Genomic DNA, 24,066 nt, shown 5'->3' with positions numbered 1-24,066 from the left:
TAGGGATGGGTGAGAATATCATCCCTATAAGTGGTTTAATTTGTTAAATATTTAATGAATAGTCAGTTCGAGCCAAGCACCACACTTTTTCAGCCACACCAACTTATCCTTTTAGGTTATTCCGTGAATCATTCAACCGAGCTGCAGAAACTGTAATTTTATTGTATTTTTTAAGGCAAGAGCAGCTAAGTGGTTTACAGTACCTAAAAGTGGCGTCAGGTGAACATGTGTAGTGATACAATAATTATAGGCCCAACACCTCAAATTGCTACCTGTAAGTTATCCAGAGTTGTTATATGCTTCCTAAAATCCTCAGGGCACCAAAAGGGAAAGAGCATTGGAGGGTTTCGTAAGATACATAGGATGACCCTTCTGAATTGTAATTCTTTATTTTATATAGGATGGTGATTCCTGCTCTTTCATGAAAACGTTTGCTTAATCATTTGTACAAATGCATGAAATGTCACAGACATTGTTCTTGAAACAGTAGTTTCATGTGCCCTTTGGGCTTCAAGGCTGATTCTTTATGGCGAGATGGGCTTTTAGTTTCCTAAAGTGTAGACAACCAGTTTGGAAACATGAATGAGATACCCACAATGGTAAAACACGCCTTCTGTTACATGAAGAGTACACCTTTAAGCTAGTTTTCTGCTAAGTACAAAATTGTGTTTTCACACGTTATTGTACTCTAAGAGATAGAAAGAACAAATGGTGCCTTTGTTAGTAAATAACATTTTCAACAGGATCTGATGAACAAGTGTACTAAGAAAACCCTAGATATTTTGCAAAGCGCTGTGACCCTGTTTTATATCAATGTGTGTTAAAGTGAGAAAATACCAAGAAAATATTGCTACATATGCTGCATAATTTGCCTTTTCTTGTCAAGTAATTAACTCATCCGTTTTACATTAATGAATGCTCCACTGCCTAATAAGTCCAGTGGCCCAGTGTACACACAATGAACAGACTCCTGGACCTCAGTTTGTATGGTAATATTAAGCAGCTGTTACTCGTAGTCCCTGCCTCTTTTCACTCAAGGAGCAGGTTAGCCAAGTATTGAATATACAGTAAAAATACAAGTCAGACTGTGTCCAGGATCCCCAGATGTACATCCACATATATATATACACATACATATATATGTATATCTAGATAGATAGATAGATAGATAGATAGATAGATAGATAGATAGATAGATAGATAGATAGATAGATGCTAATAACTTTGGTGCTGATGGATGAATCTCCACAAAACTTCCCATACAACTGCTACTTTTTGAATAGTTTGCTCGAGAGCCTCACAAGCCTGTCTCCCTGCCTGCAAACCGCCACTTAGAAACTTTGCCATATTCACTGGGGTGGGACTTCATTCTTCAGCTTTCCTGGCAGTCACAAGGGGCAAAGCAGAGTGCCGGAGCGCAACAAGTATGTTGGAGGAGTCCTGCAGCGCGGGACATGCTTGAGCTGTAGACCAATGGCGGGCCCGCTTGCACCTGTCAGTGGCTGTCTGGGCTGGACCACCCCCCTAACATCTTGATCTCAAGGTAATCAGTTTTCTATTGATTGGGGGAACCCCAAAAGATTTGACATGGGAAAGCGCAAGCCAAATCCCCCGGCACTCACAACCGAAACAACAATGGACAGTTTTCTACAGCAAGCAGTAAGCGTCATTAATGAAGAAACTGAGCTGGCCAAAAGGCGCCTAATGCTGTCATCTCCTCCCTCTGATTGTGCCCAAGCTGAACCAAATGATGATGTGGTGCTTTCTGATAGCGCAACCAATGAGATTTAAGATTCTGCGGCCATACTTGTAGATTCAGGCACCACTCTGGTGCTGGCTTTACGGGACCGAGGGAGGAATGCAATACCCGGGCCAAGGATCAGGCAAAGGGATCAAGAGAAAATCTCAAGGAGAAAAAAGTAAAAGAGCGGAAGGAGGAGCAAAATCTAAAACACCATGCCCCAGATTACCCCTAGGTGAGCACAGCACAGGAGAAAACAGTGTCAAGGTCAACATGCAGGCCGGCGGGGCGCCATATGCCCTTTGGGTCAATGAGCTCTATAAGGGAGGTCTTTCATTGCTCTCTGCTGCCTTGAGCCCCATACTAGCTGGTCTAACTAAAATTGAAGAATCCCCCTTGTAACTGAACCCGCTGCCCGGGGAGGGGAGACATGTGGACCAGCAGCACACGGACAAGAGGGATGCTCCAGTCCTGCTTCCTCCAGTTTTATTGACCGGGATTCCTATATAATCTGGATGGCGTTTTCAATATTACAGAATGTTCTATTATGTCGAAACTAATCTGTGGGTATAGTGATGTTGGCGGGAATACTCTGGCTCCTTTTGAACATAATCCTTATGGTTTAGCTCTTAATGACCTGATAAAGAAATTAAATTAAACTAGTTGAATACTGCAGTATTAGTAATTACCCTCATCTACCTACTTGTATAGGGAGAGGTTGTAGCAGTAATATCGACCATTTGCTTACCTCAGATAGCGATAGAGCAATCATTTTGGAGCTACAGGTGAGAACTAACTGCATAAGCGATCACAATCTAGTGACTTTAAAATTAAAGGTAAATTTACCCAAAATCCCAGATACAGGGAAAATTGATAATAATATCCCCATAGCTCCTATTACTGGGCCGCCCACTTGATAGTTATTAACGATTGGGAATTCGGAGAACGGGATCACCCCACGTACGCGCTGGAACACACACAGTTCCTCAAAAAAACGTTCCTGCATTATCTATATGGAGGTAAAGGGGTTGCGAGATTGTTGCCAGCAACGCAGATGGTAATAATGGCCAGGAAGAAAGTGGAGAGGCGGATAAAATGGGAAGGAAAGGTGACTAAGGAAACTCCGCTGTGGGTGGGAACACGACTCACGGAATTTGCCAAGCTGACAGGTTTCCAGAAATGGGACTTAGTAGGCATTTCCCAACTTAAAGATATAGTGTACCGGAAGGAACTGGTGACGTTTTCGCACCTCCAGACTGAGTACGACATGCGCAAGACACAGCATTTTAAATATTTGCAATTGAGGCATGCATGGAGGGCGCAGAGTATTGATATGGAGGGTCTCCCAGAATACTCCCCCCTGGAGGGTAGGCTTTTGATGGACGAAATTGGGGGGAAAGCACTGTCCTGAACCTATAGAACAATCATGAATAACACACCGGATCCTCTGAAGACACTGAGGTCACGTTGGGAAGCTGATCTGGGGGACATAGATAGCCTGGATTGGGAAATGGCCCTGATGCACCCGAGGGAGGTAGCTATTAGGTCCAGGCTACGATTGATTCAATTTAAGTACCTGCATAGAATGTATTATGACAGAGCCCGACTGCATAGGATTGGAAGAGCGGAATCTCCCAACTGCCTGAAATGTCACACCATGGAAGGTACCTTCTTCCACACGGTTTGGGGGTGCCCACAAGGGCAGATATATTGGGGAAAACTGTTGAAGGAGATGGAGAATGTACTGCATGACTCAATACCCCCAGACCCTTTGTTTATTCTGTTGGGCGTACCCACAGATATTGATCTCCCCAAGGCAAAACTAACATTGCTCCAGCTGGGATTGGTGGTGGCCAAAAGGGACCTGGCAAAAGCGTGGGGTGTGATGTCTAACCCAACGCTAGAGGAATGGCGGAGGAGTATGGATATGTATATGTTGGGGGAAAAAACAACTTATATAGCAAGGGGGTGCCCGAAAAAATTTAGGAAAATATGGAAGCCTTGGTGGACCTACTACGGACTTACATTCACGGACTCCCAGTGAACTATGAGGGAGAGAGGGGGGGGGGGTGGAGGGAAACAACTGGTTACGTGGGCACGTAATATCCTGGTAATGTTGAATGATGGGGAACAAGAGAATGAGTTGCCTTGCATATGCGAAGTGGTTTTGTAATGTGAATGAAGAAAGGCCAATAAATACATTTCCCCCAAAAAATAAAAAATATCCCCATAGGTCTGAATGGCGTTAAAATAAAATGGGCAGGTGTTGATCCCACTAGCTTTTATAAAAATCTAGTGGCTGGGAATCTGGACCAATATATGATAGGTCTATCCCCAGAATTATGCTACGTGAAGACGTCTATATGCAGGTATCAAAATCTATTAATCAATCATTGACAACAAGGCCATAGCGGCATAGAAATGATATGAAGGGGCTGGTTTAAGTGCCAATGCTCAAAGGTATGGAGCAATTTAAAACAATGCCCTAGGGATGTCTTGACAGTCCAGGAAACCAGAGCTACCTATAACAATGTAATGTAATGGCCATTTCTAAAGCACCCGGCTACCTCTGCGGAGGTGTCCCAGTGCTAGGGGCAGATTCACGTAAGAGTCGGCTGGCAATTATGCCTGAGTGAAGAGGCAGGTTTTTTGTGCTCTCCTAAATTCTAATTCTGATTCCATCCGGCGAAGGTGATAGATAACTGTTTTTGATAACGCTATGTAAAAGCAGGCGTTAGATTGGCGCAACAAGGAGAAATACTTTCATTCCACCTTGTTTTTAGGTCGAGCCTGGGCAGCGAATGCGCTGCTCTGTGAGGCATGCTATATTGGAGTATGGACTTAAAGCCCTGCCCACTCTCCGCCCATATTTGTCATTGGCTTGTGTCATTGTCCTTCGTAAATGCTGCTTTCTGATTCATCAATAGGCTTGTTAGTCCCTCATTAGTACTGCCTTGTCTTCATTTACAACCTCCCATGAGGACTGGCCCTTTTACTTCTGTTGTTACACGGTGTGTCTTATTTAGTCTTTAATGAGTTTCTCCTACTGCAGGCACTACATGCTTTCCTGCAACATTCAGCGAGGCATGAGCGCTTTCACTTTCCAAGCAGCCCGGGGCGATGGCGGATGCTTCTTTGAAATGCAATAGATCATGCATTTACAAGATTTTGAGCTACTGGCTTTGTAAATGACAATGCCTTTTATTTATGTGTTAATTATCAAAATAGATAAATAAAAGGCATTGTCGCTTACAATGCCAATAGCTTAAACTCTCGCAAATGCGAGACCTATCGCATTGCAAATGCTTGTTGCTCTTTCTATGTGTGCTACAGTCTGCAGCACAGATAGAAAGAGCAAATCGCCTTTAAAGAACCCTCCCTGCACATAAACCGTCATTTCTTGCAACACAGACACCTTTGCACTATAGAGAAAGGTATATTGTGCCTGCGTTTCAGGGGTGATTCCCTGCAACGCAGGACACCCTTGCACTATTGCGCAAGGGTGTCTGTGTTGGTGCCAGGCAGCTATTTTTAGGGCCAACGCTAGGGAAAACCCAGGGGTGTGCCGTATTCTTATTCATATGACGCATCCCTGTGTTTTTTAAATGACGCAGCACGGTGCTGCAAAATTTGCCGCATTGCTCTGCCATTTCCTTGTGAATACTCCCCATGGCGCAGCAATTTCCTTGTGAATATACCCCATTGTTTGCTATTGATTCACCTTTGTTGCCAGTTCGACGTGGGAATTACAGCGTGACTTTTTTGTGCCCCTGGTAGCGCCAACAACTCGCCGGACCCGCTGCGCGGGTCCCGCAGCGCCCTCCGAAACATCGCAAGGGGCGGTGTGGAATCTGGGCTGAATCAAGCGGAGTGAGCGGTAGCGGACAGGGCTGCGAGCTGCAGGGGACTCCATTGTCCAGGAGTCCCTGCGTGCCCAATAGCTTCCACCTGGGCTGCTCTCCCTGGACGACACGCCCCCCTGCATGGCCGCTTGTTTAAACTGAGCCAAAACTCTTCAATCTTGGGATTCACCTTTGTTGCCAGTTCGACGTGGGAATTACAGCGTGATTTTTTTGTGCCCCTGGTAGCGCCAACAACTCGCCGGACCCGCTGCGCGGGTCTCGCAGCGCCCTCCCAAACATCGCAAGGGGCGGTGTGGAATCTGGGCTGAATCAAGCGGGGTGAGCGGTAGCGGACAGGGCTGCGAGCTGCAGGGGACTCCATTGTCCAGGAGTCCCTGCGTGCCCAATAGCTTCCACCTGGGCTGCTCTCCCTGGACGACACGCCCCACCTATTTAAGGAATACTAATCAAGCGACGCGGGAAAGCGCGGGAGCGCCCGGGGCTAAGCCCGGGCAAAGGGCGGGCCGTCTGAGGCCGTCAGAGAACGGAAGAGATCGGACCGGGCCCAGTCCCTTAATAATAAAAAAACGCGTTTGTTTGACCCAGTGGACCGCCTCTTCTTCTTGAACATCACCGAACAGGTCACTCTTTTTGTGTATGATATTGACTGGTCCACTCTTTTTAATAACGTTAATTAGTGAATATTTTTATTGAGTAATCGTGGATATGGTTCTCACGAGAGGAAGTAAAACCAAAGTAAAGGGGGGCGGAGGAAAATCCCTGGGTCCTATGGACGACTTCATCATCAAGGCTAATACTTTTATTGATCAAAGCATTAGTCTAATTGAAGGTAGGGTGTCCTTAGATCTCGCATTGGCAAAGAGGTCGTCCATGGGAAATTTAAAGAATGCAAAAACCCCTGAGGTTTTGCCCAATAGGGGGTGCGGGACGATCTCCAAGGGTAGGAGAAGTCTCCCAAATAATGTAGATTTGTCGGCCTGACAACTTTCTGACTTTCAACTAAGTTTGGATCTAGAAAGGACCCCAGAATTAATTCCCGAAATAACTCCAGATGAAATAAGGACCACCAGAGGTAGGAGAGAGGGAGCAATTAAGAAACGAAAGGTATTGTTATGCAGCCGGAGGCGCGGTGCTGTCTCCTGAATGTTTGGGGGCCTACCGATCACGATGAGGGACAGACCCAGTGGGTGACCCTGGGTAATATGGTGGCTAAGCGAGACATCGCGCGCCTGTGGGGCTCAGCGGGTCCCCCCACATTGACTGCGTGGAAAGAAAACATGGACTGGAGTATGCTGAGGGAAAAGACAGTATATTGTGCTAGAGGGCGCCCCCGGAAGTGGCATGCCATTTGGGGGAGGTGGAACCAGTATAGGGGGGGCATATGTCTTGCCCCTGATTTGGATCCCCCCGATGAACAGCTCTCTCCTTAACATTCTTTCCAGCTTTTGTATATGTATCTGATTGTTAATTGACTTTTTGGGCCTCTGCTTTTCCCCCCTTTTTCCTCTTAACACAGTGTTGTGACTGTTAGACGAGGGGGGTCTGCTCTCCCCTGAGGGGCAATCACCAGTGGTATTCAGTGTCCTTCGCCTTGCTGGGGTTTTGTGTGAGTTTGTGTTTATTTAAAATAGAACCTTTTTTGCTTCTCCTCTATGCACTGTGGACGTTTCTTTGTTCTGCTTTCTCAAGGCTGCCGAACCTCCGGGATGTCGGCTAAATAGTTGTGTCCATGTTTTCAAGAATAAAGGTTTTCCAAAAAAAAAAAAAAAAAAAAGAAACGAAAGGTAAACGCAAAAACTCTGGTTCATCATGATTCTAGTACTCAACACGAAGTAAAACTCATAACACCTCCACAAGACGACCACTTTTCTGATAACTCAGCCATTAATCAGTCCCTACATGACAATCTAGATTCTCCAAGCGTAGCAAACTCCATCCATTTTCTATCTAGTAATACGCAAAGGGACAATGTAAATCCACATATAATAAACAACATAGCAGAGCTTTTAAAAATCGCTATTGCACCACTTGATTTAAGATTGTCCCAGATGGAGCAACAATTACAGCTTCTCGTTAACATTATGAAACCTAAACAAGCACTAGGGGAAAAAAAAAAGAGGGGAACTAAACCACCTCCTCAAAATTTGCCACACACGCATAATAAAAAACACAAAACTGCTTTATCAGAGTCTCCCTCTAAACTACAACCCCCCCGATGTACTTATTATAGAGAGAGCAGAAGAACTTATTGTTAATACCAACATAAACTCTCTGCAGGGTAATGCCCGGAGAGTAGCAACTGCAGGTCCCAAAATCCCTGTTCCTAGGGAAAAAAAATCGTTGCATCAAACAAATATTCTGACTTTAAACAAGCAACCTCCCAAAATAGCAACAACTGACACCAGTACAGCTGATACGAGGGGCCTTACTAAAAGTAGATTGGTGGTAGACTTGCCCCCGGAAGCAAGTCCATATGTGGTAGTTATGACAGGAGTACCCGAGTTAGAAGATCATGTCATGGAATCTACATGGTCGTTGAAAAATAAGGTTCAGTATTGGTTAAACAATAATTGTCCCATTACAGAACCCGGGTCAACGAGGATTCTGATGGTCCGTAGAACCCCTTGGGTGGGGAAAAGTAGAAAAACGATACAGGGAGATTGCATTTTGATTTCATTTGAACATCCCTGGGTGGTGGATTACATATGCTCTGGGGAGTTTCCAAACACTTATGGTAAAATAGGAATTAGGCGACTCTCCTTTTTCTATCCCTCCAGGCCTCTTAGGGAGTTTCATACTAACAATGCTCATCTTTGGGAAATAACAGCCTCAGCTCATGATAACTATTCTAACCAATGGCAAACAGTGGGCTCCCGTTTTCGTGAGCATGGTGGTTACCGGCACCTACCAGGACCACGATTTTGGGGTGGAGGAAGAGATGAATGGGGCGTCCAACAACAGCGAATGTCAAATAGAGAGCCAATTCAAAGGGAACCCTGGTTTGGGATTCCAACGGACAATAGATTTAGTGTCCTTGAAATGGTTGACTGACCATTAACTCCATCCAAAGACTCCAACCATAGTACATCACATTATATACTCAATCCCACAATGAACTGTCCAATTCAAGAAGTAGTGACTAACGTAGAATGGCACCTGCTATCTATTCTTTTTTGGAACATAGCGGGGCTTCGCTCCAAAATTGAAGATGGCTCGGCAACATATTTCCTAGCACAGGAGAAAATTATCTGTTTACAGGAGACCTGGTCCCTAACGGAGCTTCATCTCCCTGGGTTTCAAACATATTTTACGCCAGCTTTGGGAGGAGGTATTGGTAGACCTAAGGGGGGGGCTGACCACATATATTGCCAATACAGTAAATCATTTTAAAACATCGTTGATTGCGTCGGACCCAAACTACCAACTATTAAAGCTTCTTCCCAATAAAACTGTGCCCATCCTCTTGCTTAATTTATATAACAACCTCGAGGATGATCAATTTCTGTCTCTTATCTCCAACATCAAGGAGAAATTGAGCAATAACTCTATAGTTGGTAATGGGCCAGTTCATTTCATATGTGGTGGAGACTTAAATATACATCCATGTCCACATGTTGGCAAAAACAGATGCGGAATCGTGGATGAAGACAACGCTCCTATTATGCACTTTACTCATAGTAAAGCGGGGACTGCCATGAATAATATGTTATTGGAGTTAGAACTTGAAATAGTAAATGAATTAACTCCAGGGTCAAATCTCTTACAACCTACGTACATCGGTAGGGGCTACAGTACGACAGTTGATTATATTTTTCTCTCGTCAGCTTTGTCTCCCCGAGTGAGGTCCTGTGAGGTGCTGATTAATACTTTCAGTGACCATTCCGCTCACAGATTAGAAATACAACGAACGAAGGGTCAACCTGAAATGGACCAAATAGCGACAACTCTCGCACAAAACAAATTAGAGCTAGTCAGGACAAATGGGTATGCACTGAAGTGGGAGACGATCAATCCGGAGGTAATTACTGGGAAACTGGTAAAAGCGGCATATATAAATATAATCAATTGCCTCGACCTATCGTTATCTGATGAAGAAGTTCTAACTAATTTTATACAAATACTAGAGAAGATCAAGGGACTTCTCACCATAGCATCAAGGAAGTCACTCCCAACAAATAAAGGCTGGTTTAATCACTCCTGCACTATAGCCCTAGCTAATCTAAAAAAAAAAAAACAAGGAATTAAAAAAAACAGATAGAGTTCCAGAAATAATTCGATCTTTGAGGCGCCAATATGCTTATGCACGAAAGCAAAGAATCATTGAATTAAAGAAGAAGTTATGGGATGATTTACACTCCAGCGCTGTGTCAAAGAACAGCTTGGCCTTTTGGCGTACTGTCAAAACACCATATTTTTGGGATTCTGACAGTCCCAAGATAGAAGTGGCCATTGATGAAGATACGTGGGTGGCACACTTCTCCAAGATTTTTAAAGACACAGTAATTGTTAGCAAGGGTTCACAACACTCTCTCCCAAATGTTGACTATCCCATTTCTTTATTTTTTGATATTACCGAAGTTTTAGCGGCCCTAAAAGCAAGTAAGAGCGGGAAAGCTCCAGGCCCGGATGGGGTTCCAGTAGATCTGTTTAAATTCAATTCGGATCTCTGGTTCCCCATCCTTACAAGAGTATGCACCGCAGCGGCAAAAGTTGGCCTGATTGATTCTTGGACAAAGTCAATTATGGTCCCAATTTTTCAAAAAGGAGACCGCCAAGACGTTAATTGTTATCGTCCTATTTCACTTTTGGACTCGTTAGGTAAAGTGGTCGGTAGAGTTGTGTTTGAACGACTCCGGCAGTGGGCTGAGGAGGGAAATATTATATCAGATTTACAATTTGGATTTCGGGAGGGGTTTGGAACGGTGGAGCAGGCCCTTAATCTTAGTCTGATCTTGGGAAAATATTGCCAAGCAAAAAAAGAAATGGTTTATATGGTCTATGTAGATTTATCTGCTGCATTTGACTGTGTCTCACACATAAAACTTTGGAACATCTTGACACATATGGGAGTGGACCCCCCTCTCGTAGATTTTATGAGAGAGTTATATTCAGGGGCCTCTGCAAGGGTGCGATATGGTACGAAGGGCGAATTGACCGCGCCTTTCGGAGTGGAGCGAGGAGTCAGGCAGGGGTGCATCCTTGCCCCCTTCCTCTTCTCCCTGTACACAAATGGTTTGGAGGTGGAGATGTTGAGGGGGGCTCTGGACCTACCTCGGGTAAAACGGCGTTTGATACCTGCCTTGCTCTACGCGGACGACGCGGTCATTTTGGCCCGCACCCCATGCGAACTGCAGAAATCCCTAAATAGATACGTCGAGTTTATGGGTGGCTTGGAATTACAAGTCAATGTTAAAAAAACCTTTGTCATTGTTGCCGGGCGAGCAAAAAAGCGAGTAAAGAACATCTATCTTAAAGATCAAAAATTGGAGGTGACCACTAAGTATTGCTACCTGGGGATAATGATTGATGACGGGCTCAATTGGAGATCATCAGTTGAGGCTGGATGTCACTTGTTTAAAAGAGCTATTATGTCTCTGATAAGTTTCTCCCAGAGACTAGGGAAAAGGCCCCCAGTGGAGCTTCTAAAAATCTATTCGGCTAAATGTCAGGCGATTGCCCTCTATGGAGCTGGAGTATGGGGATCCGTAGAGGTCAGCGCCCTTCAGGTCGCCGAAAATAATTTTTTGAGATTTCTTTTAGCTGTACCAATGAGCACCTCAGTATACGCTCTCCATTTGGAGCTTGGAATTCCCTATCTTGAGGATCTGATAAGAATTCAGCCCCTATTGCTCTGGCGACGTATTTGGACCTCCGTTAATAACGTCTTTTCCCAGGAAATTTTGTTAGACTCAATGACCATAGACCATCCCTTAAAAATAAAATGGCTATGCTATGTAAGAAATTTCTTCAAGGATCTTGGCTTGGAGAAATATTATTACGACCCCAAAAAAATCATCAAATGCCAAAGAGAGCGCTAAAAAAAGTCTTTGAGGTTGACTTCTGTGGCAATAAAACCATCGGCCCTTCACGCTAATTTGATTCAGACCACTTACTCTATTCAACCATACTTAACTGTACAGATTAGCACCTATCATAGAATGTTGCTGACAAGATTCAGATTAGATTCTTTTTTCAGATTAGTATCTTTCCCCGATAGAAATAGTTGGGATTTAACTCCCACTTTTTGTCCTTGTGATGAAGTATCAATGCAGTCAAATATACATACTATTCTGTTTTGTAAATTTCATCACCCACATAGGAAGGTTTGGTTATTATCTGTATTAAAGCGATGGGGATTAAGGCAATGTCGGCCCGCGATGTTACGTCTTCAAATGTTAGATTCCGAATTGATCTGTTATTATGTCCTCAACTTTCTAAGATGTATTATAAAACATAGGAATAATCTGTAATATGGAGTCGGATTTTAGTGAACGTTGACGAAATGATACTGTGTGAATCTTTTGGTCTAGCCCATATGATATATGATAGGTTTTAACTATTACTTTTATGCTTTAAAACATATGTTTTTTCTTTTCTTTATTTTGTACTGTATTGTCTAAATAACTGTTCTTTTATGGTTTTTAAAATTTGTAAAAAAACCGAATAAAGAAGATATTATTATTGTTTGCTAAAGCTGATCATGGTTTCCAGTCCCATCCTGAGTGCTCACATTAAGGGCTCTTATAAGATTGAAGAGGTGTGACTATTGACAACAGGGATACGTTCTCCTAAGAGATGACTTTCAGTCCGCAAGAGTGCGGGGTATTGTTTTCCTCGTTAGTTCAGGTCTTACATTTAAAGGGCTATGGTACCTTTATTTGTTTATGGGGCCATACCTTCTCGTTCTAGACTGTGAAGTAATCCTTTGTATTTTAGTACAGCACTGTGGAATCGAGGGTCTTTGTTTGGGACAAGTGTGTGACGGCAAATCTATAAAAAAAAAACTAGTTTGTGTTTTCGCTGCGGTGAGGTCGCTGGAGTGAATGGCAGAATTTCTGCAATGTCGATAACGGCTTTTGCAGGACTTGTATCAGGCTTGAGTAAATAAAATCACGAGGCGTGAGGAGAGCTCACCTTTGTCATTTCCAGATACAGTTCAGCAGTCTGGAGAAACACAGACTTAGTGAACAAATCCAGGGACACACCAAAAGCATAGTGCCGCGTGACTTTTATTTCTCTCGTCCGTCGTCCCTTCCTTACAGGCCTGAAGTGCCCGGGCCTCTGGTGTTACCATGGAGACATCAAACAAAAAGAGTCCGCACTGGCAGTCGCGGTGTGTGGCCTGCACCTCCGAAGCAGCAGGGAGGGTCGGGTGCAGTCCGAATACTGCACGAGGCCAGAAGGGTGTCACTCCAAGCACCCAGGGCCCCCGGCCCGCTCGCGAGACCTCACAGGAAACACATACAACACCAGAAGAAAGACTATCAAACAAAACTGATATGGGCCCGAGAGAGGGAGACTTGGAGGAAGATGGGGTCTGCCTCCCGCCAGAACCCAGGTAAGGAATCGGAGGCACAAATGTCAGAGGGGGAGGGGAAGTGGTTGAACACCTATATAAGGTACGGTCAACGCCCGCAGTCTGCGATGTGACACTGCAAAGAAAGAAACTACTGGATTTTGTTTCATATGTGTCACTCTATCGCATCCATGCGGTGTCTACCACTGTAGTAGTGTTGCATTATCTAATGTCGTGGTGCTCTACTAATTAGAAATACGAAGGACGAAAGTCAACTCTAAATCATCCCAAGAAGGATTTGAATTTGCGACGTTCAAGCTATAAATAACAGTTATCAAATAGTGCACAAGCACATTCTCTTTACTTGCCCAATGTAGTAATATTTTAACTTCCCTCGATTTTTTTTTATTAATGGTAAAACTATATACCATGTTCTGAAGTGTCCAAAATAATATCAGTGTACTTAATAATATTTTTGAGCCAGAGGTACATAGATTTACCATGCTTAACTCCAAATCTAAATATCTTCAAGGTACACATGTAGATGTTGAATAAAAAATAGTAAATTAACACTTACCAATCTATACCTACCTTTTTGACATTGTGCTATATGATATTTAAAAATCAATATTCTGTTAGCACACTAACATGGTGATAGATATGAAAAAATCATATCAATTTTAATTGAACTGTGAGCCACGTGCTAATACCACCATGGCTATAGACATCTCGCCCACAATCCTTCACGATAAAAGTGCATGAATGATCACATCTCTTATTGTGCAAAATATATGACATTGCAAGAGGTCAGTGCAATAATGGTTTTTCTGATGCTTTTCAGACATCAAATTCAGGAAGCTCAATTGGATGTGTTGGTGACTTTAATATTACATTCACATTGAAGAATTACTGCAACATCTTCCTGTTATACATTGTAATCTTCTGAGCTGTAGTCTAATAAACTGGGGAATCTATTTGTGCAGGACTTCCTGTTTCTGTGAATTCTAGACAGTATTTTGGAAAATATATTGTGCTATAAAAATATCATAGCAAAAATATCGACTACTGAAATATTGTGAAGGTAAGTAAATGTATATATTTATTGAATAACTATATTTCATTCCACTTACAAGTTTCTTGACAATATATATCTTCAAGTTGCATAGATGTGTAACTAAGAATAGTAAATCTCCACTTACATGTCTATAATTACCTATTGTGGTAGCCAATATATTGGGTAACATTTTTTTTTTATTACAATATTTTGTTGGTAATATTCTGGCATACAACGGGCACAACATCTACGTATTCCCAACTAAGCACCCTTGTTTAACAGTGTCCGCAGCCGTGCTCGGCGAAGGTGCCACTACAGCTGCGATGTCTCTGGACTAGAAAGAAAGAAAGTCGTGCTATAGCTATTTTCTGATTTGAACTATATTTGCTTATTACTATGAACCTTTTGTAATTGAATTAATGATGCTGTAGTGTACAGAGCTATGTTTTCCTGTTTTATGCTAAACCAGGCATCCATATTATGTATTGTGTGTTTATATTTCTCATTGACACCACATGCAGCAACATGTGCATTGCTGTTTTGTAATGACAGAATGTTTTTGAAGAACTCTGGAGGGAGACTCTAGTTACTTTTTCAAGACCCTTCCTGTTCCTTAACTGGAAGCTATTCATTCATGAGACTTTCCATTGTTTATGTAACCAGGTTTGTTCTAACACCTCCAAGGGCATTGGTCATAAGGCTTTCATTAATATTCATTTTAGGGGATAGCACTAGGAAGGTGCCATTAGGGTGACATTAAATAATGCTGTGCTGTGGGTAATACACTTGCTTATCTCATGTTGACTGTGAAATTTCTTTTGTAAAAAATATTATAAAACGCCCTGATTTTGGGGTTGTGTGTCATACTTCTCTGAGCCTCTAGGGATGATGCATAATTTTCTATCCATTTGCTGCACACTCTGGACTTAGTTTATTTTTCAGACTTTGCTTATGGCGCATTATATTTTAAATAGTAAGAGCCTGAGTGGCAATTGCTTCTGAGCCCTATGACTGGGTCATTGCGTCTAACTATATTATGCCTTCCGTATTGCACCTTTAATAATTTTAATAAACCTTTATGGTTTTCTAATTTACCGATTTTGAGCCTTTTTGAGTCAGTTCTTATTTATTGACTATTATAGAAATACTGTTTTGAATCTTAGCTGTCGGGACACATTTCCTCATCGATAATTCCTGTCGCTGCCGAAATAACTGAAGTGGGGCATTCAACGCAGGTCAAACTCCACACCCTAGTCAGATGAATTAAATGGTACGCTTTGGGTGCCGATAAGGTGGGCACTTGGCTCATGGCAACAACTCCAAATTTCACTCACTATCCTCCCACAGACTACCATCATTGGTGGGACAATGCCATTGCTAAACTACGAGACCTTTTAACCCCTTCCACGCGCGGCAAATTCTGCCGCGTGCGAAGGGGTGCTGGGCGTGGCGCCCAGGTACTCAGGACGGCTCCCGGCCATCGTAAATCACGGTGGGCGTGTGCTCATGACGGCCGGGAGTTGTCCGAACTCTGCCCACTGATTAATTCACCCGCACAGGCGGGGAATTAGCTGTGCGTGGGCGGAGCGGCAACGGTCGGACGGCTCCCAGCCGTCATGAGCACACGACTACCGTGACTCATGACGGCCGGGAGCCGTCCTGAGCATGGATGGGGTTAATAGGCCCTGAAGTTCATCACAGACTCCCCAGGCCTCGCCCGCAGAGGATTTTTGATCCTGTGTTCGTCACCCAAAGAAGAGCCCTAAGGATGGCTGTGCGCCTGCACAAATCGAAAGGCACAGAGCTTTCTGCTAATAATATGGCCTTACTACACAAAGCCTATAAAAATCAACATGGGAAGCTAAGAAACAAAAAGAACAGAATGACTGGCTAAAAATATTTGCCCTGTTAATGGAAAAAAACCTGACCCACTTTTGGAACCATATAAATAAACTTCGTTACTCCAACAAGAGCAGGGGGAACGGTCCGTGAAGAAGTCTGGTCCCAGTATGTGACTCAACAATACTGCTGTGATACCCCGAACCCTGTGGAGGGTGAAATTAGAGATCCTGCCGATACTACGCGGACAGATACCCATGAGCTGACTACTCTGGCTGAGATCTGCAATTGTTTGAAATCCATGAAAAACGATGGTGCTCCCGGGCCCAATGGCCTTCCATCTGCTGTATTCAAATGTGCGCTGGAAGATTGGGCTAAGCTATTAGTTCTCTTATACAACTACGCGTTTACTACCCATCGGTTACCAGACTCATGGAAAGGCTCGATCTTATGCCCAATTTTTAAGAAAGGAGATCCCTCCCTTCCAGCTAATTACCGACTCATTGCCCTATTAGATCTTGAGGCTAAGTATATGCCTGGTGTCTTCTCAGGTCGCTAGAAAAATGGGTAGCGGAAAATAACATTTTCCCATATTTTCAAACTGGGTTCCGATTTTCGGCCTCCACAATAGACAACATCACCGCCCTAGCCATCCTGAGTCAACAAGCAGCACAAAAAATCAACTCCCCCTCTATTACTGCTTTATAGACTACAGCGCCGCCTTTGACAAAGTGTCTCGTAACACTTTATGGAGGAAATTGGACAAGTGGGGCATTCCACAGAGTCTGTTAGGAGCCCTTATCTCCTTGCATAAGAACACATGGGTATGAGTCAGAACTGGCCCGATAGTCTCAGCAAAAATTCCAACTTCCGATGGCCTAAAGCAAGGATGCGTTCTTGCTCCACTCTTGTTCAACCTTTACACCGCCGACCTGGGGAGATTCCTGTAGAAAAGCAGTCTCCTCCGCCAAAACAGGGCCTTGCACAAACAAATCTACAATACGCTGATGATATTGTTATAATGGACCAGGCAAAATCTGGCCTCTAAAGAGCCTTGAGTACACTCCACAAATGCAACACTGAAAAGTTTAACGTGGAACATTGGGCCCGCAAAGATCAATACAACATCAAAATACAATTACCTGGGGGTCTGGTTAAGCGAGTCTTCCAGATCATCAGTCCACTTGGCCGCCTTGAAAAAGAGAGCTGGAGCAACTACATACAGCCTGACTCGACTCAACCAGTCCCTGAGCAGTCCTTCTGCCGATCCCATTCTGAAGGTGATTAAAGCCACTCTTCTCCCTGCCTTAAGTTATGGGCACCAGGTCTTTCCTGGCGCATGCTCGGCCAATCTCAACCACGCCCAGGTTTCCATTTATAAAAAAATCTTCCGAATTACATCCATAGGGCAAGACTACGACTGGAGCTGGGCCCTCAAACACAATCTATTTTCTGTGAGGCTGACACCCTAAAATACTATATAAGGACATTAAAAGCTGCAGATAACACGCTTAAAGCCCGGTTAAGAGAAAATCTTGCTAGCTCTGGGAATTCGTGGAACCATCAAATTGTAAAAGCCATAAGAACGCTACATATTGACGAATAATTACTAACTGCAGGCTATATTCCATACAGTCTGGAAAAGGGTTATTAACAAGCAGGTTAGACAATTTTCCTACCAGATGGACATTCAGGTCCTAAAAACAACAATTATCCTGCTTCCCTTGAACGACTCATACCTCCCTGGGGTAACTCAACCTTACCTTCTGGATAGTCTGAACGCAGTGGCCCTTAAAAATATGATGTTCATGCGTCTCCTAGGTTTGCGCTCCACTGCCTTCAACCGATGGGCTCCAACAAGTGAGGAGGGGGCTTGCAGACTGTGCAACTACAGGTCTGAATCATGGTTGCATCTTCTGTGCTGTTGTCCCACCCTTGACACTCCTAGAAGACTTCTTTTAAAACCCTTATATTAAAAAAGGGGCATCAGTACATGTTGGGAGGCATCTGTTCTCTGCTTTACTTCCCCAGATATTCAAGTGCTTGCAAGGTCTGGAAAATATATGAGACTCTTGGACAATCTGCTTTCACCCTCTCCTGCCACTGCCCTACCAGTTCCTCCCCCCCCAAAAACTTATCACAGACTTTTTTTGCACTTTGACCTAGCGTCTCTGTACCAAATTATTTTATCCTTAGTTTTGGAAACCTGTCACATGATTACAATAGTAACTACAAGACTGCCTCGTCAGTGATATGTGTATAAATTTCAATTTGATGGTTTGCTTCGTTTTTGCTTTTTAACGTGGTAATAGCGCTGTGATGACATTTTATTGCAATGGTTTTAATTAACTGTGCTAATTTAATAAACTAAACTAAACTCATCATCTATTCTTGAGGATTACACTGTCCCGACCCGCATTTATTTATTTCACATATAAAGCGCACACATCACCCCATAAGGGTATCTCAGCGCTGGAGCCGCACAAGCGAACGAGGAGACTACTTTAGAAGAGAGATGTTTTCAGCATTTTCCTGAATGCCAGGTAATCTGTACAGTGTCGTAGGCAGAGAGGGAGATCATTCCATAGGCGCGGGGCAAGATGGTAGAAGGGTTACCGCCTTGTCGAGCCTTTCTGACGCGAGGAACTGAGATTAGGGCTTTGTCTCCTGAGCGGAGGGGTCTGAGAGGTACACAGTTAACAAATTTGTCATTGCAATAACTAGGGCCTAATCTGTTTATGGCTTTATAAGTCATACAGCATATTTTGAAATGAATCCTTTTTCGAATGAGTAGCCAGTGTAATTTCTGTAGCAAAGGGAGGGAGGCTGTTCTTGAGGGGGGCATTGGTCACCAAACGGGCCGCGGTGTTTTGGACAACCTGTAGTCTATATATGTCCCTTTCGTTAGCTGAGATCATCAGCGCGTTGCAATAGTCTAGGCGGCTTAAAAGTAGTGCCTGTATCAGGGTTTAACTCGAGGATATTGGTAGGAAAGGGAAGACTCTTCTGAGCATGCTAAGGTTGTGAAAGCAGGCTCCAATAGTGGAAGAGAGATGGTCTCTCAGAGTGAGTTTTTTGTCAAGTCTGACTCCAAGGTTATTTACCACTGATTTAGGGCAAGGGGTGGGACATAGTTCCTCTGGCCACCAACTAAGCGACCATAACACGGTTGCATCACCAAATAGCTTTATCTCGGACTTCGTAGCGTTCAGTTGGAGAAAATTCATTTTCATCCATCCTGCTATAGATTTCATTCCTTCGCCAAAGTTGGCTTGAATATTCGGATTGGATTTGTCAAATGAAAGGAGTAGCTGGGTGTCATCAGCGTATGATATAGGGATGAAGACCAGTTTTCTCAACAGTCTCGCCAGGGGAGAAACATAAACTTTGAATAAGGTAGGGCTCAAGCATGAGCCCTGAGGTACTCCCTTGGTAACCTTGGTGGTCTTAGAATGGTAGGGGCCTAGGTTGACTGTCTGTGTTCTATCGAATAGGAAGTTGGTAAACCATTTCAGGGCTTTCCCTGTGATACCTATGTCTTCCAATCTATTGAGTAAAATTTGATGGGATATGGTGTCGAATGCTGCGGAAAGGTCAAGCAGCACCAAGAGCACCGCCTGACCCTTATCCAACAGCATTCTGATGTTGTCTGTTACTGCCACTAGGGTGGACTCGGTGCTGTATCTGGGGCGAAACCAGATTGTGAGGAGTCTAGGCTGTTAGTGGATTCAATAAAGTAGGAAAGAAGTGTATTGATGTGCTTTTCTAAAATTTTGGTGTGGAGGGGAAGGAGCGAGATGGGTCGATAGTTTGTAACGTCTTCTGGTGAGATTTTGAGATTCTTTTTAATCAGAAGTATTTGTGCAGCTTTCCAATCCGAAGGTAGAGCTCCATCCATCAGGGAGCTATTAAGGATATTACAAATGGGGTTTGCAAGCTGTTTGGCCAAGGTGGCTGTCAATTTAGTAGGTATCAGATCTAATGGGGATCCTGATTTTGCACTTTATAAGAGGGCTTTAGTATCTTTTAATGTGAGTTGTGGGAAATTTCCTAAAAAACTGGTTGCCGGTAGAATGCGTGGAGATTCACATCCTAATTTTGGTTGAGGATTTATGGTCGCGGTGATTTTGTTATAGATCGTGTCTATTTTCTGGGTGAAATGATTAGCAATATTATCGCACAGCGTTTGGGATGGTACGAAAGTCGTGTTGCAGGCCAAGGGGTTAGTGAAGGTTTTTAAGATCTGATAGAGGCATTTCTGGGATGTTCCTGCTTGTTCAAGAGAGGCTCCGATATGGGTCTTCCTCGCATTTTTTAGATTGCGATGGTAATGGCTTAGAGCCTCCTTTAATTTTTCTTTATCAGAAGGGTTTTGAGAGCGACGCCAGTGGCGTTCCAGTCTTCCACATGAGCCCATTTCTAGCTGCAGGGGAGCCGAGTACCATGGGGCCTGACGACGTTTAATGATTGTGGGGCATTTTTTCAGGGGTGCTAAAGTATCTAAGGTAGCCAATAGGCTAGCGTTGAAGGAGGCAAGGCGTTTCTCCACATTATCTGTTTCCGCGTGATGAGGTGGACAAAATATACCTTCAAAGTGTGTAGGTGTAATTGAGTTCCACTTTCTATAGTTTTTCTTAGGATAACATTTGGGAACGGGATGAGCATTATTGGTATTAATCCGAAACTCGAACATAAAATGGTCAGACCAGGTCAAAGGAGTCGTGACAACATAAGATATGTCGGGAGAGTTAGTTAAAATGATGTCTAACGTATGTCCTGCCAGATGGGTAGGATCTTTGTTTATTACGGAAAAGGTCGAGTGCGGCTAGTTCGGACAGAAAAGATGAGGCTTCCGGATTGTCTCGAATTTTGCTATGTATATTGAAATAACCAAGAAGAAGAAACCTTCTGGAGGAAATGACATGAGGGGCAATGAATTCGATGAGCTGTGAGGTGATATTGGTTAATGGTCCAGGAGGGCGATATACTATGGCTCCTTTCCAGCTAAGGTTATGGGCCAGCTTTATGCTAAATACCAGTATCTCCAACTGATCGTTACTTACTTGGTCTAGGACAGAAATAGTTGCAGGGTTTTTATATACTATTGCTATACCTCCCCCTATCCTATGTGGCCTGTCTAATTTTAGTATGTGGTAGTCATCAGTGAGTGCTACTGCTATGTCAGGATTGGAGTGAGGTTTGGTCCGAGTTTCTGTTAGGAACCCTATGAGGGGATTATTGGAGGACAGCAGGTCCCATATATTGGCGGCATGTTTGGGCAATGACCTTACATTAGCCAGGAAGCAGTTCCAGCCTTTGCTGGAATCTGTATTGGCAGAATGTCTCCTCTCAGTTTGATTAGAGATAGAGTCCATGATCTGCTTAGGCTTGATATTAGTACTCACGGAGTGAACTGAAGCGCTTTGGTATTTACAATTATTACAGGAAAAAGGACCCTCCATTTCAGAAAGGTTGGGGAAGGCATAGGTTGGTATGTCTACGTTAGTGCTGGTGTTCTCGATCGCAATCAACTCTCTACTAGGATAAGTAATAGGTCCCTTCACCTGATTGGCCTGCAAATGGGCGAAACCGGCAGGGATTCCTGCTCCTGGTGATGTCCAGGTGCGGACGGGCGCAGACGGGCTTGCCTTTGGCACACCTTCAGCGCACTGGCGGTGCGCACACTGCACACGTCCGCTGCACGTCTGAATGGGCATCAGCTTTTGTAGTAAGGGATCTAGACTGCTAACCTCCCATCAGGATTGGGAGGGAAGCAGTCAGGTTTCACTTTCGGTTTGAGTCACCTCGCTCCAGACAATCGGAACAATCCGTGCTGAGCCGGGTAGGATACCGGGTGAAAGTGCTAACAGTGCGCAGGTAATTATCAGTGAGCAAAAGCAGTTTATAAAGCAATTTTAAAAGTATTCTAAAACATCGGAGCCCTTTACCAGGTGCTCTCTAGAAGGTAGTGCAAATCAACAGTTGTTTTTTGTTTAAAAATAAATCACAAAATTCCGTGACCAGGAGCCCTTTACCAGGTGCTCCGGTAGCGCTTCTATCAATCTCCAAGTCATCTTAAGCGCGTCCGCTGCGCATCTGACGGGGCATCAACTTTTGTAGTAAGGGATCTAGACTGCTAACCTCCCGTCGGGATTGGGAGGGAAGCAGTCAGGTTTCACTTCCAGTTTGAGTCGCATCTGGGCGCTTCCTCACTATCATGCAGATTACTTGAGAGACAGCGCCTACAGTGCCTACCAATAGTTTCCATCTCTCACGTCTATATAATTCCCAATCTTGAGATCAGTGGTAAGCATATACAGAAAAGTACATTTGATCAGAAACTGTTGCCGGCTACAAACATATTTCACAACTACACTTGTTTTTCAATTCCAGCACATTAAACAATATTTAATCACTTTAAGCGAGCAAAAAAATGAGCAAAGAAATAACTAAAGAAGAATGAAAATAGTGTGGGGAGTAAGTTGGCAAGTGAGAGTTGGACAATGAAGTAGAGATGCATGGATGATTTAAGGTGATTACACAATGTTGTGTGAAGGTGGTTGGGGTAAGATGCTTATACCATCATTTAGCTACTTCGAAGTGCCGAGGGGAAGCCGTATTTGCCCTAAATTGACCAATCAAAATGAGGGATTATTTCCTAACTGAATGGGAATAATGTAAATGTCCTGGGAGGAGTGATGGACCAAGTTATCTTGCCCTCACTTTAAGTTTGCCCAGGCTTAAATCTGTCTGCTGTATTACCATCCAAAAGATAGGGTGTCCCGCGGCCTCTGCTCTCCTCCGTACACCTCACTGGCCATGATTGGTCCATTGCTTTTCATGGCGCTGATGCTGTTGAGGCACTGTCCCTCAGAAAAGGGGTGTTGAAGACCAGGCGCAGGTACTAAATACCTTTGCGGCCCTTTCCTTCTGCATCTCATTTGGCAAGCTGATGCTCAGTTTCCTTGCTGAAAAAAGCTTTACACTGCATTCCACGCTAATACTACAAAACCACAGCATTCCACCACTCTCTGTATTTAAGGGAGTAGTACCTTGCAATAGAAGCAAGGGGCGCCACCTGACTGCTCTCAGAGCAATCCAGAGACACACGGAAAGGCAGTGTCTCTTTTCAGTTCCATAAAGTGGAAAGCAGGTGTAGGCTATTTGCAATCTTAGGAGAAAGTATCTGTTTGAACGCACTGTCTTAATAGAGCATCTAGTCTCCATAGGTATGAAAAGGAGTGCATCACGTTGCTTCATCTTTTAATTGGAGAACTGCTTTTGATCTTTCACTCTCTTCCACATTTTCTTCTCTGGTAGATTCACAGTTACTGTGGTGTCCGCATGAATCCTTTCTAGCTCCCACCATATTTAATAATGATTAATAAATCTTTTCTCCTTATACCTTCTCGTCCAAACAAGAGTTGCCCATATCCACCACTCCCAATTACATCTGCCCTTTACAAATCCACTTCAATTAATGTATCCCTATTAAAAACACTAGAGTAAATTAATGAGATCTCAACAGCACAAACTCAACACAGCTAATCCTACAAGTTAAAGGAAGCAGGAAGAGGAGGCAATCTGTTACCTATTTACCTCTAACCTTGAGGTCTAGAGTAGCGTGCTACTCGCCAAAAAGTGTTTCAGCGCCTCGCCAGAGCTAGTAAGTGCTAAATTAATTCAGTTTACAATTATAATTACTATTATATGAGTTTTCTTGCCACCCTGATAATATAGTTCCTCTGTAACTCTTTGGCTGATGACACCCAGCTGAACCCTCAGCTGGATCAGAGTTCTATCAACTCAGTCTCAGTGAATGCCTATTGTCCATCAAGCAAGGGAGAAGTCACAATGTTTTGAAATTAAACTCTGGAGTAACAGAGATGCTAGTAGTCGGATTTCTTTCACCCTTGAGGGCTCACCCAGGGAATTCAGCCTACAAAGTTACTAAACATGTCATTATGAATTCTGAGTATTTGCTTCTGGTTTAAAGGTTTACCACCTCAGGTTGAAGAGAGGCAGCAGGTATCACCCTTGTCACAAGTACATC

At 43.7% G+C, this 24,066-nt stretch overlaps 1 protein-coding gene across 3 annotated transcripts in view; it reads left to right on the top strand.

Moving 5' to 3' along the window:
• The first annotated feature begins 12,917 nt into the window (after window positions 1-12,917).
• LMNTD2 (lamin tail domain containing 2) overlaps window positions 12,918-24,066 on the top strand; it is a 181,996-nt gene continuing 170,847 nt past the window's right edge. For 2 of the 3 annotated variants that reach the window (XM_085644816.1, XM_085644815.1), the window contains exon 1: window positions 12,918-13,162. In XM_085644816.1, coding sequence (XP_085500942.1) covers window positions 13,104-13,162 — 59 coding nt within the window. In that variant the 5' untranslated portion in view covers window positions 12,918-13,103. The remainder of the gene's footprint in view (window positions 13,163-24,066) is intronic. The other variant, XM_085644814.1, reaches the window with a different exon arrangement.

This window comes from Triturus cristatus, chromosome 3_1, assembly GCF_964204655.1.
Source record: "Triturus cristatus chromosome 3_1, aTriCri1.1, whole genome shotgun sequence".
NCBI classification, from domain to species: domain Eukaryota; kingdom Metazoa; phylum Chordata; class Amphibia; order Caudata; family Salamandridae; genus Triturus; species Triturus cristatus.
This window is presented reverse-complemented; position numbering and strand designations above follow the sequence as displayed.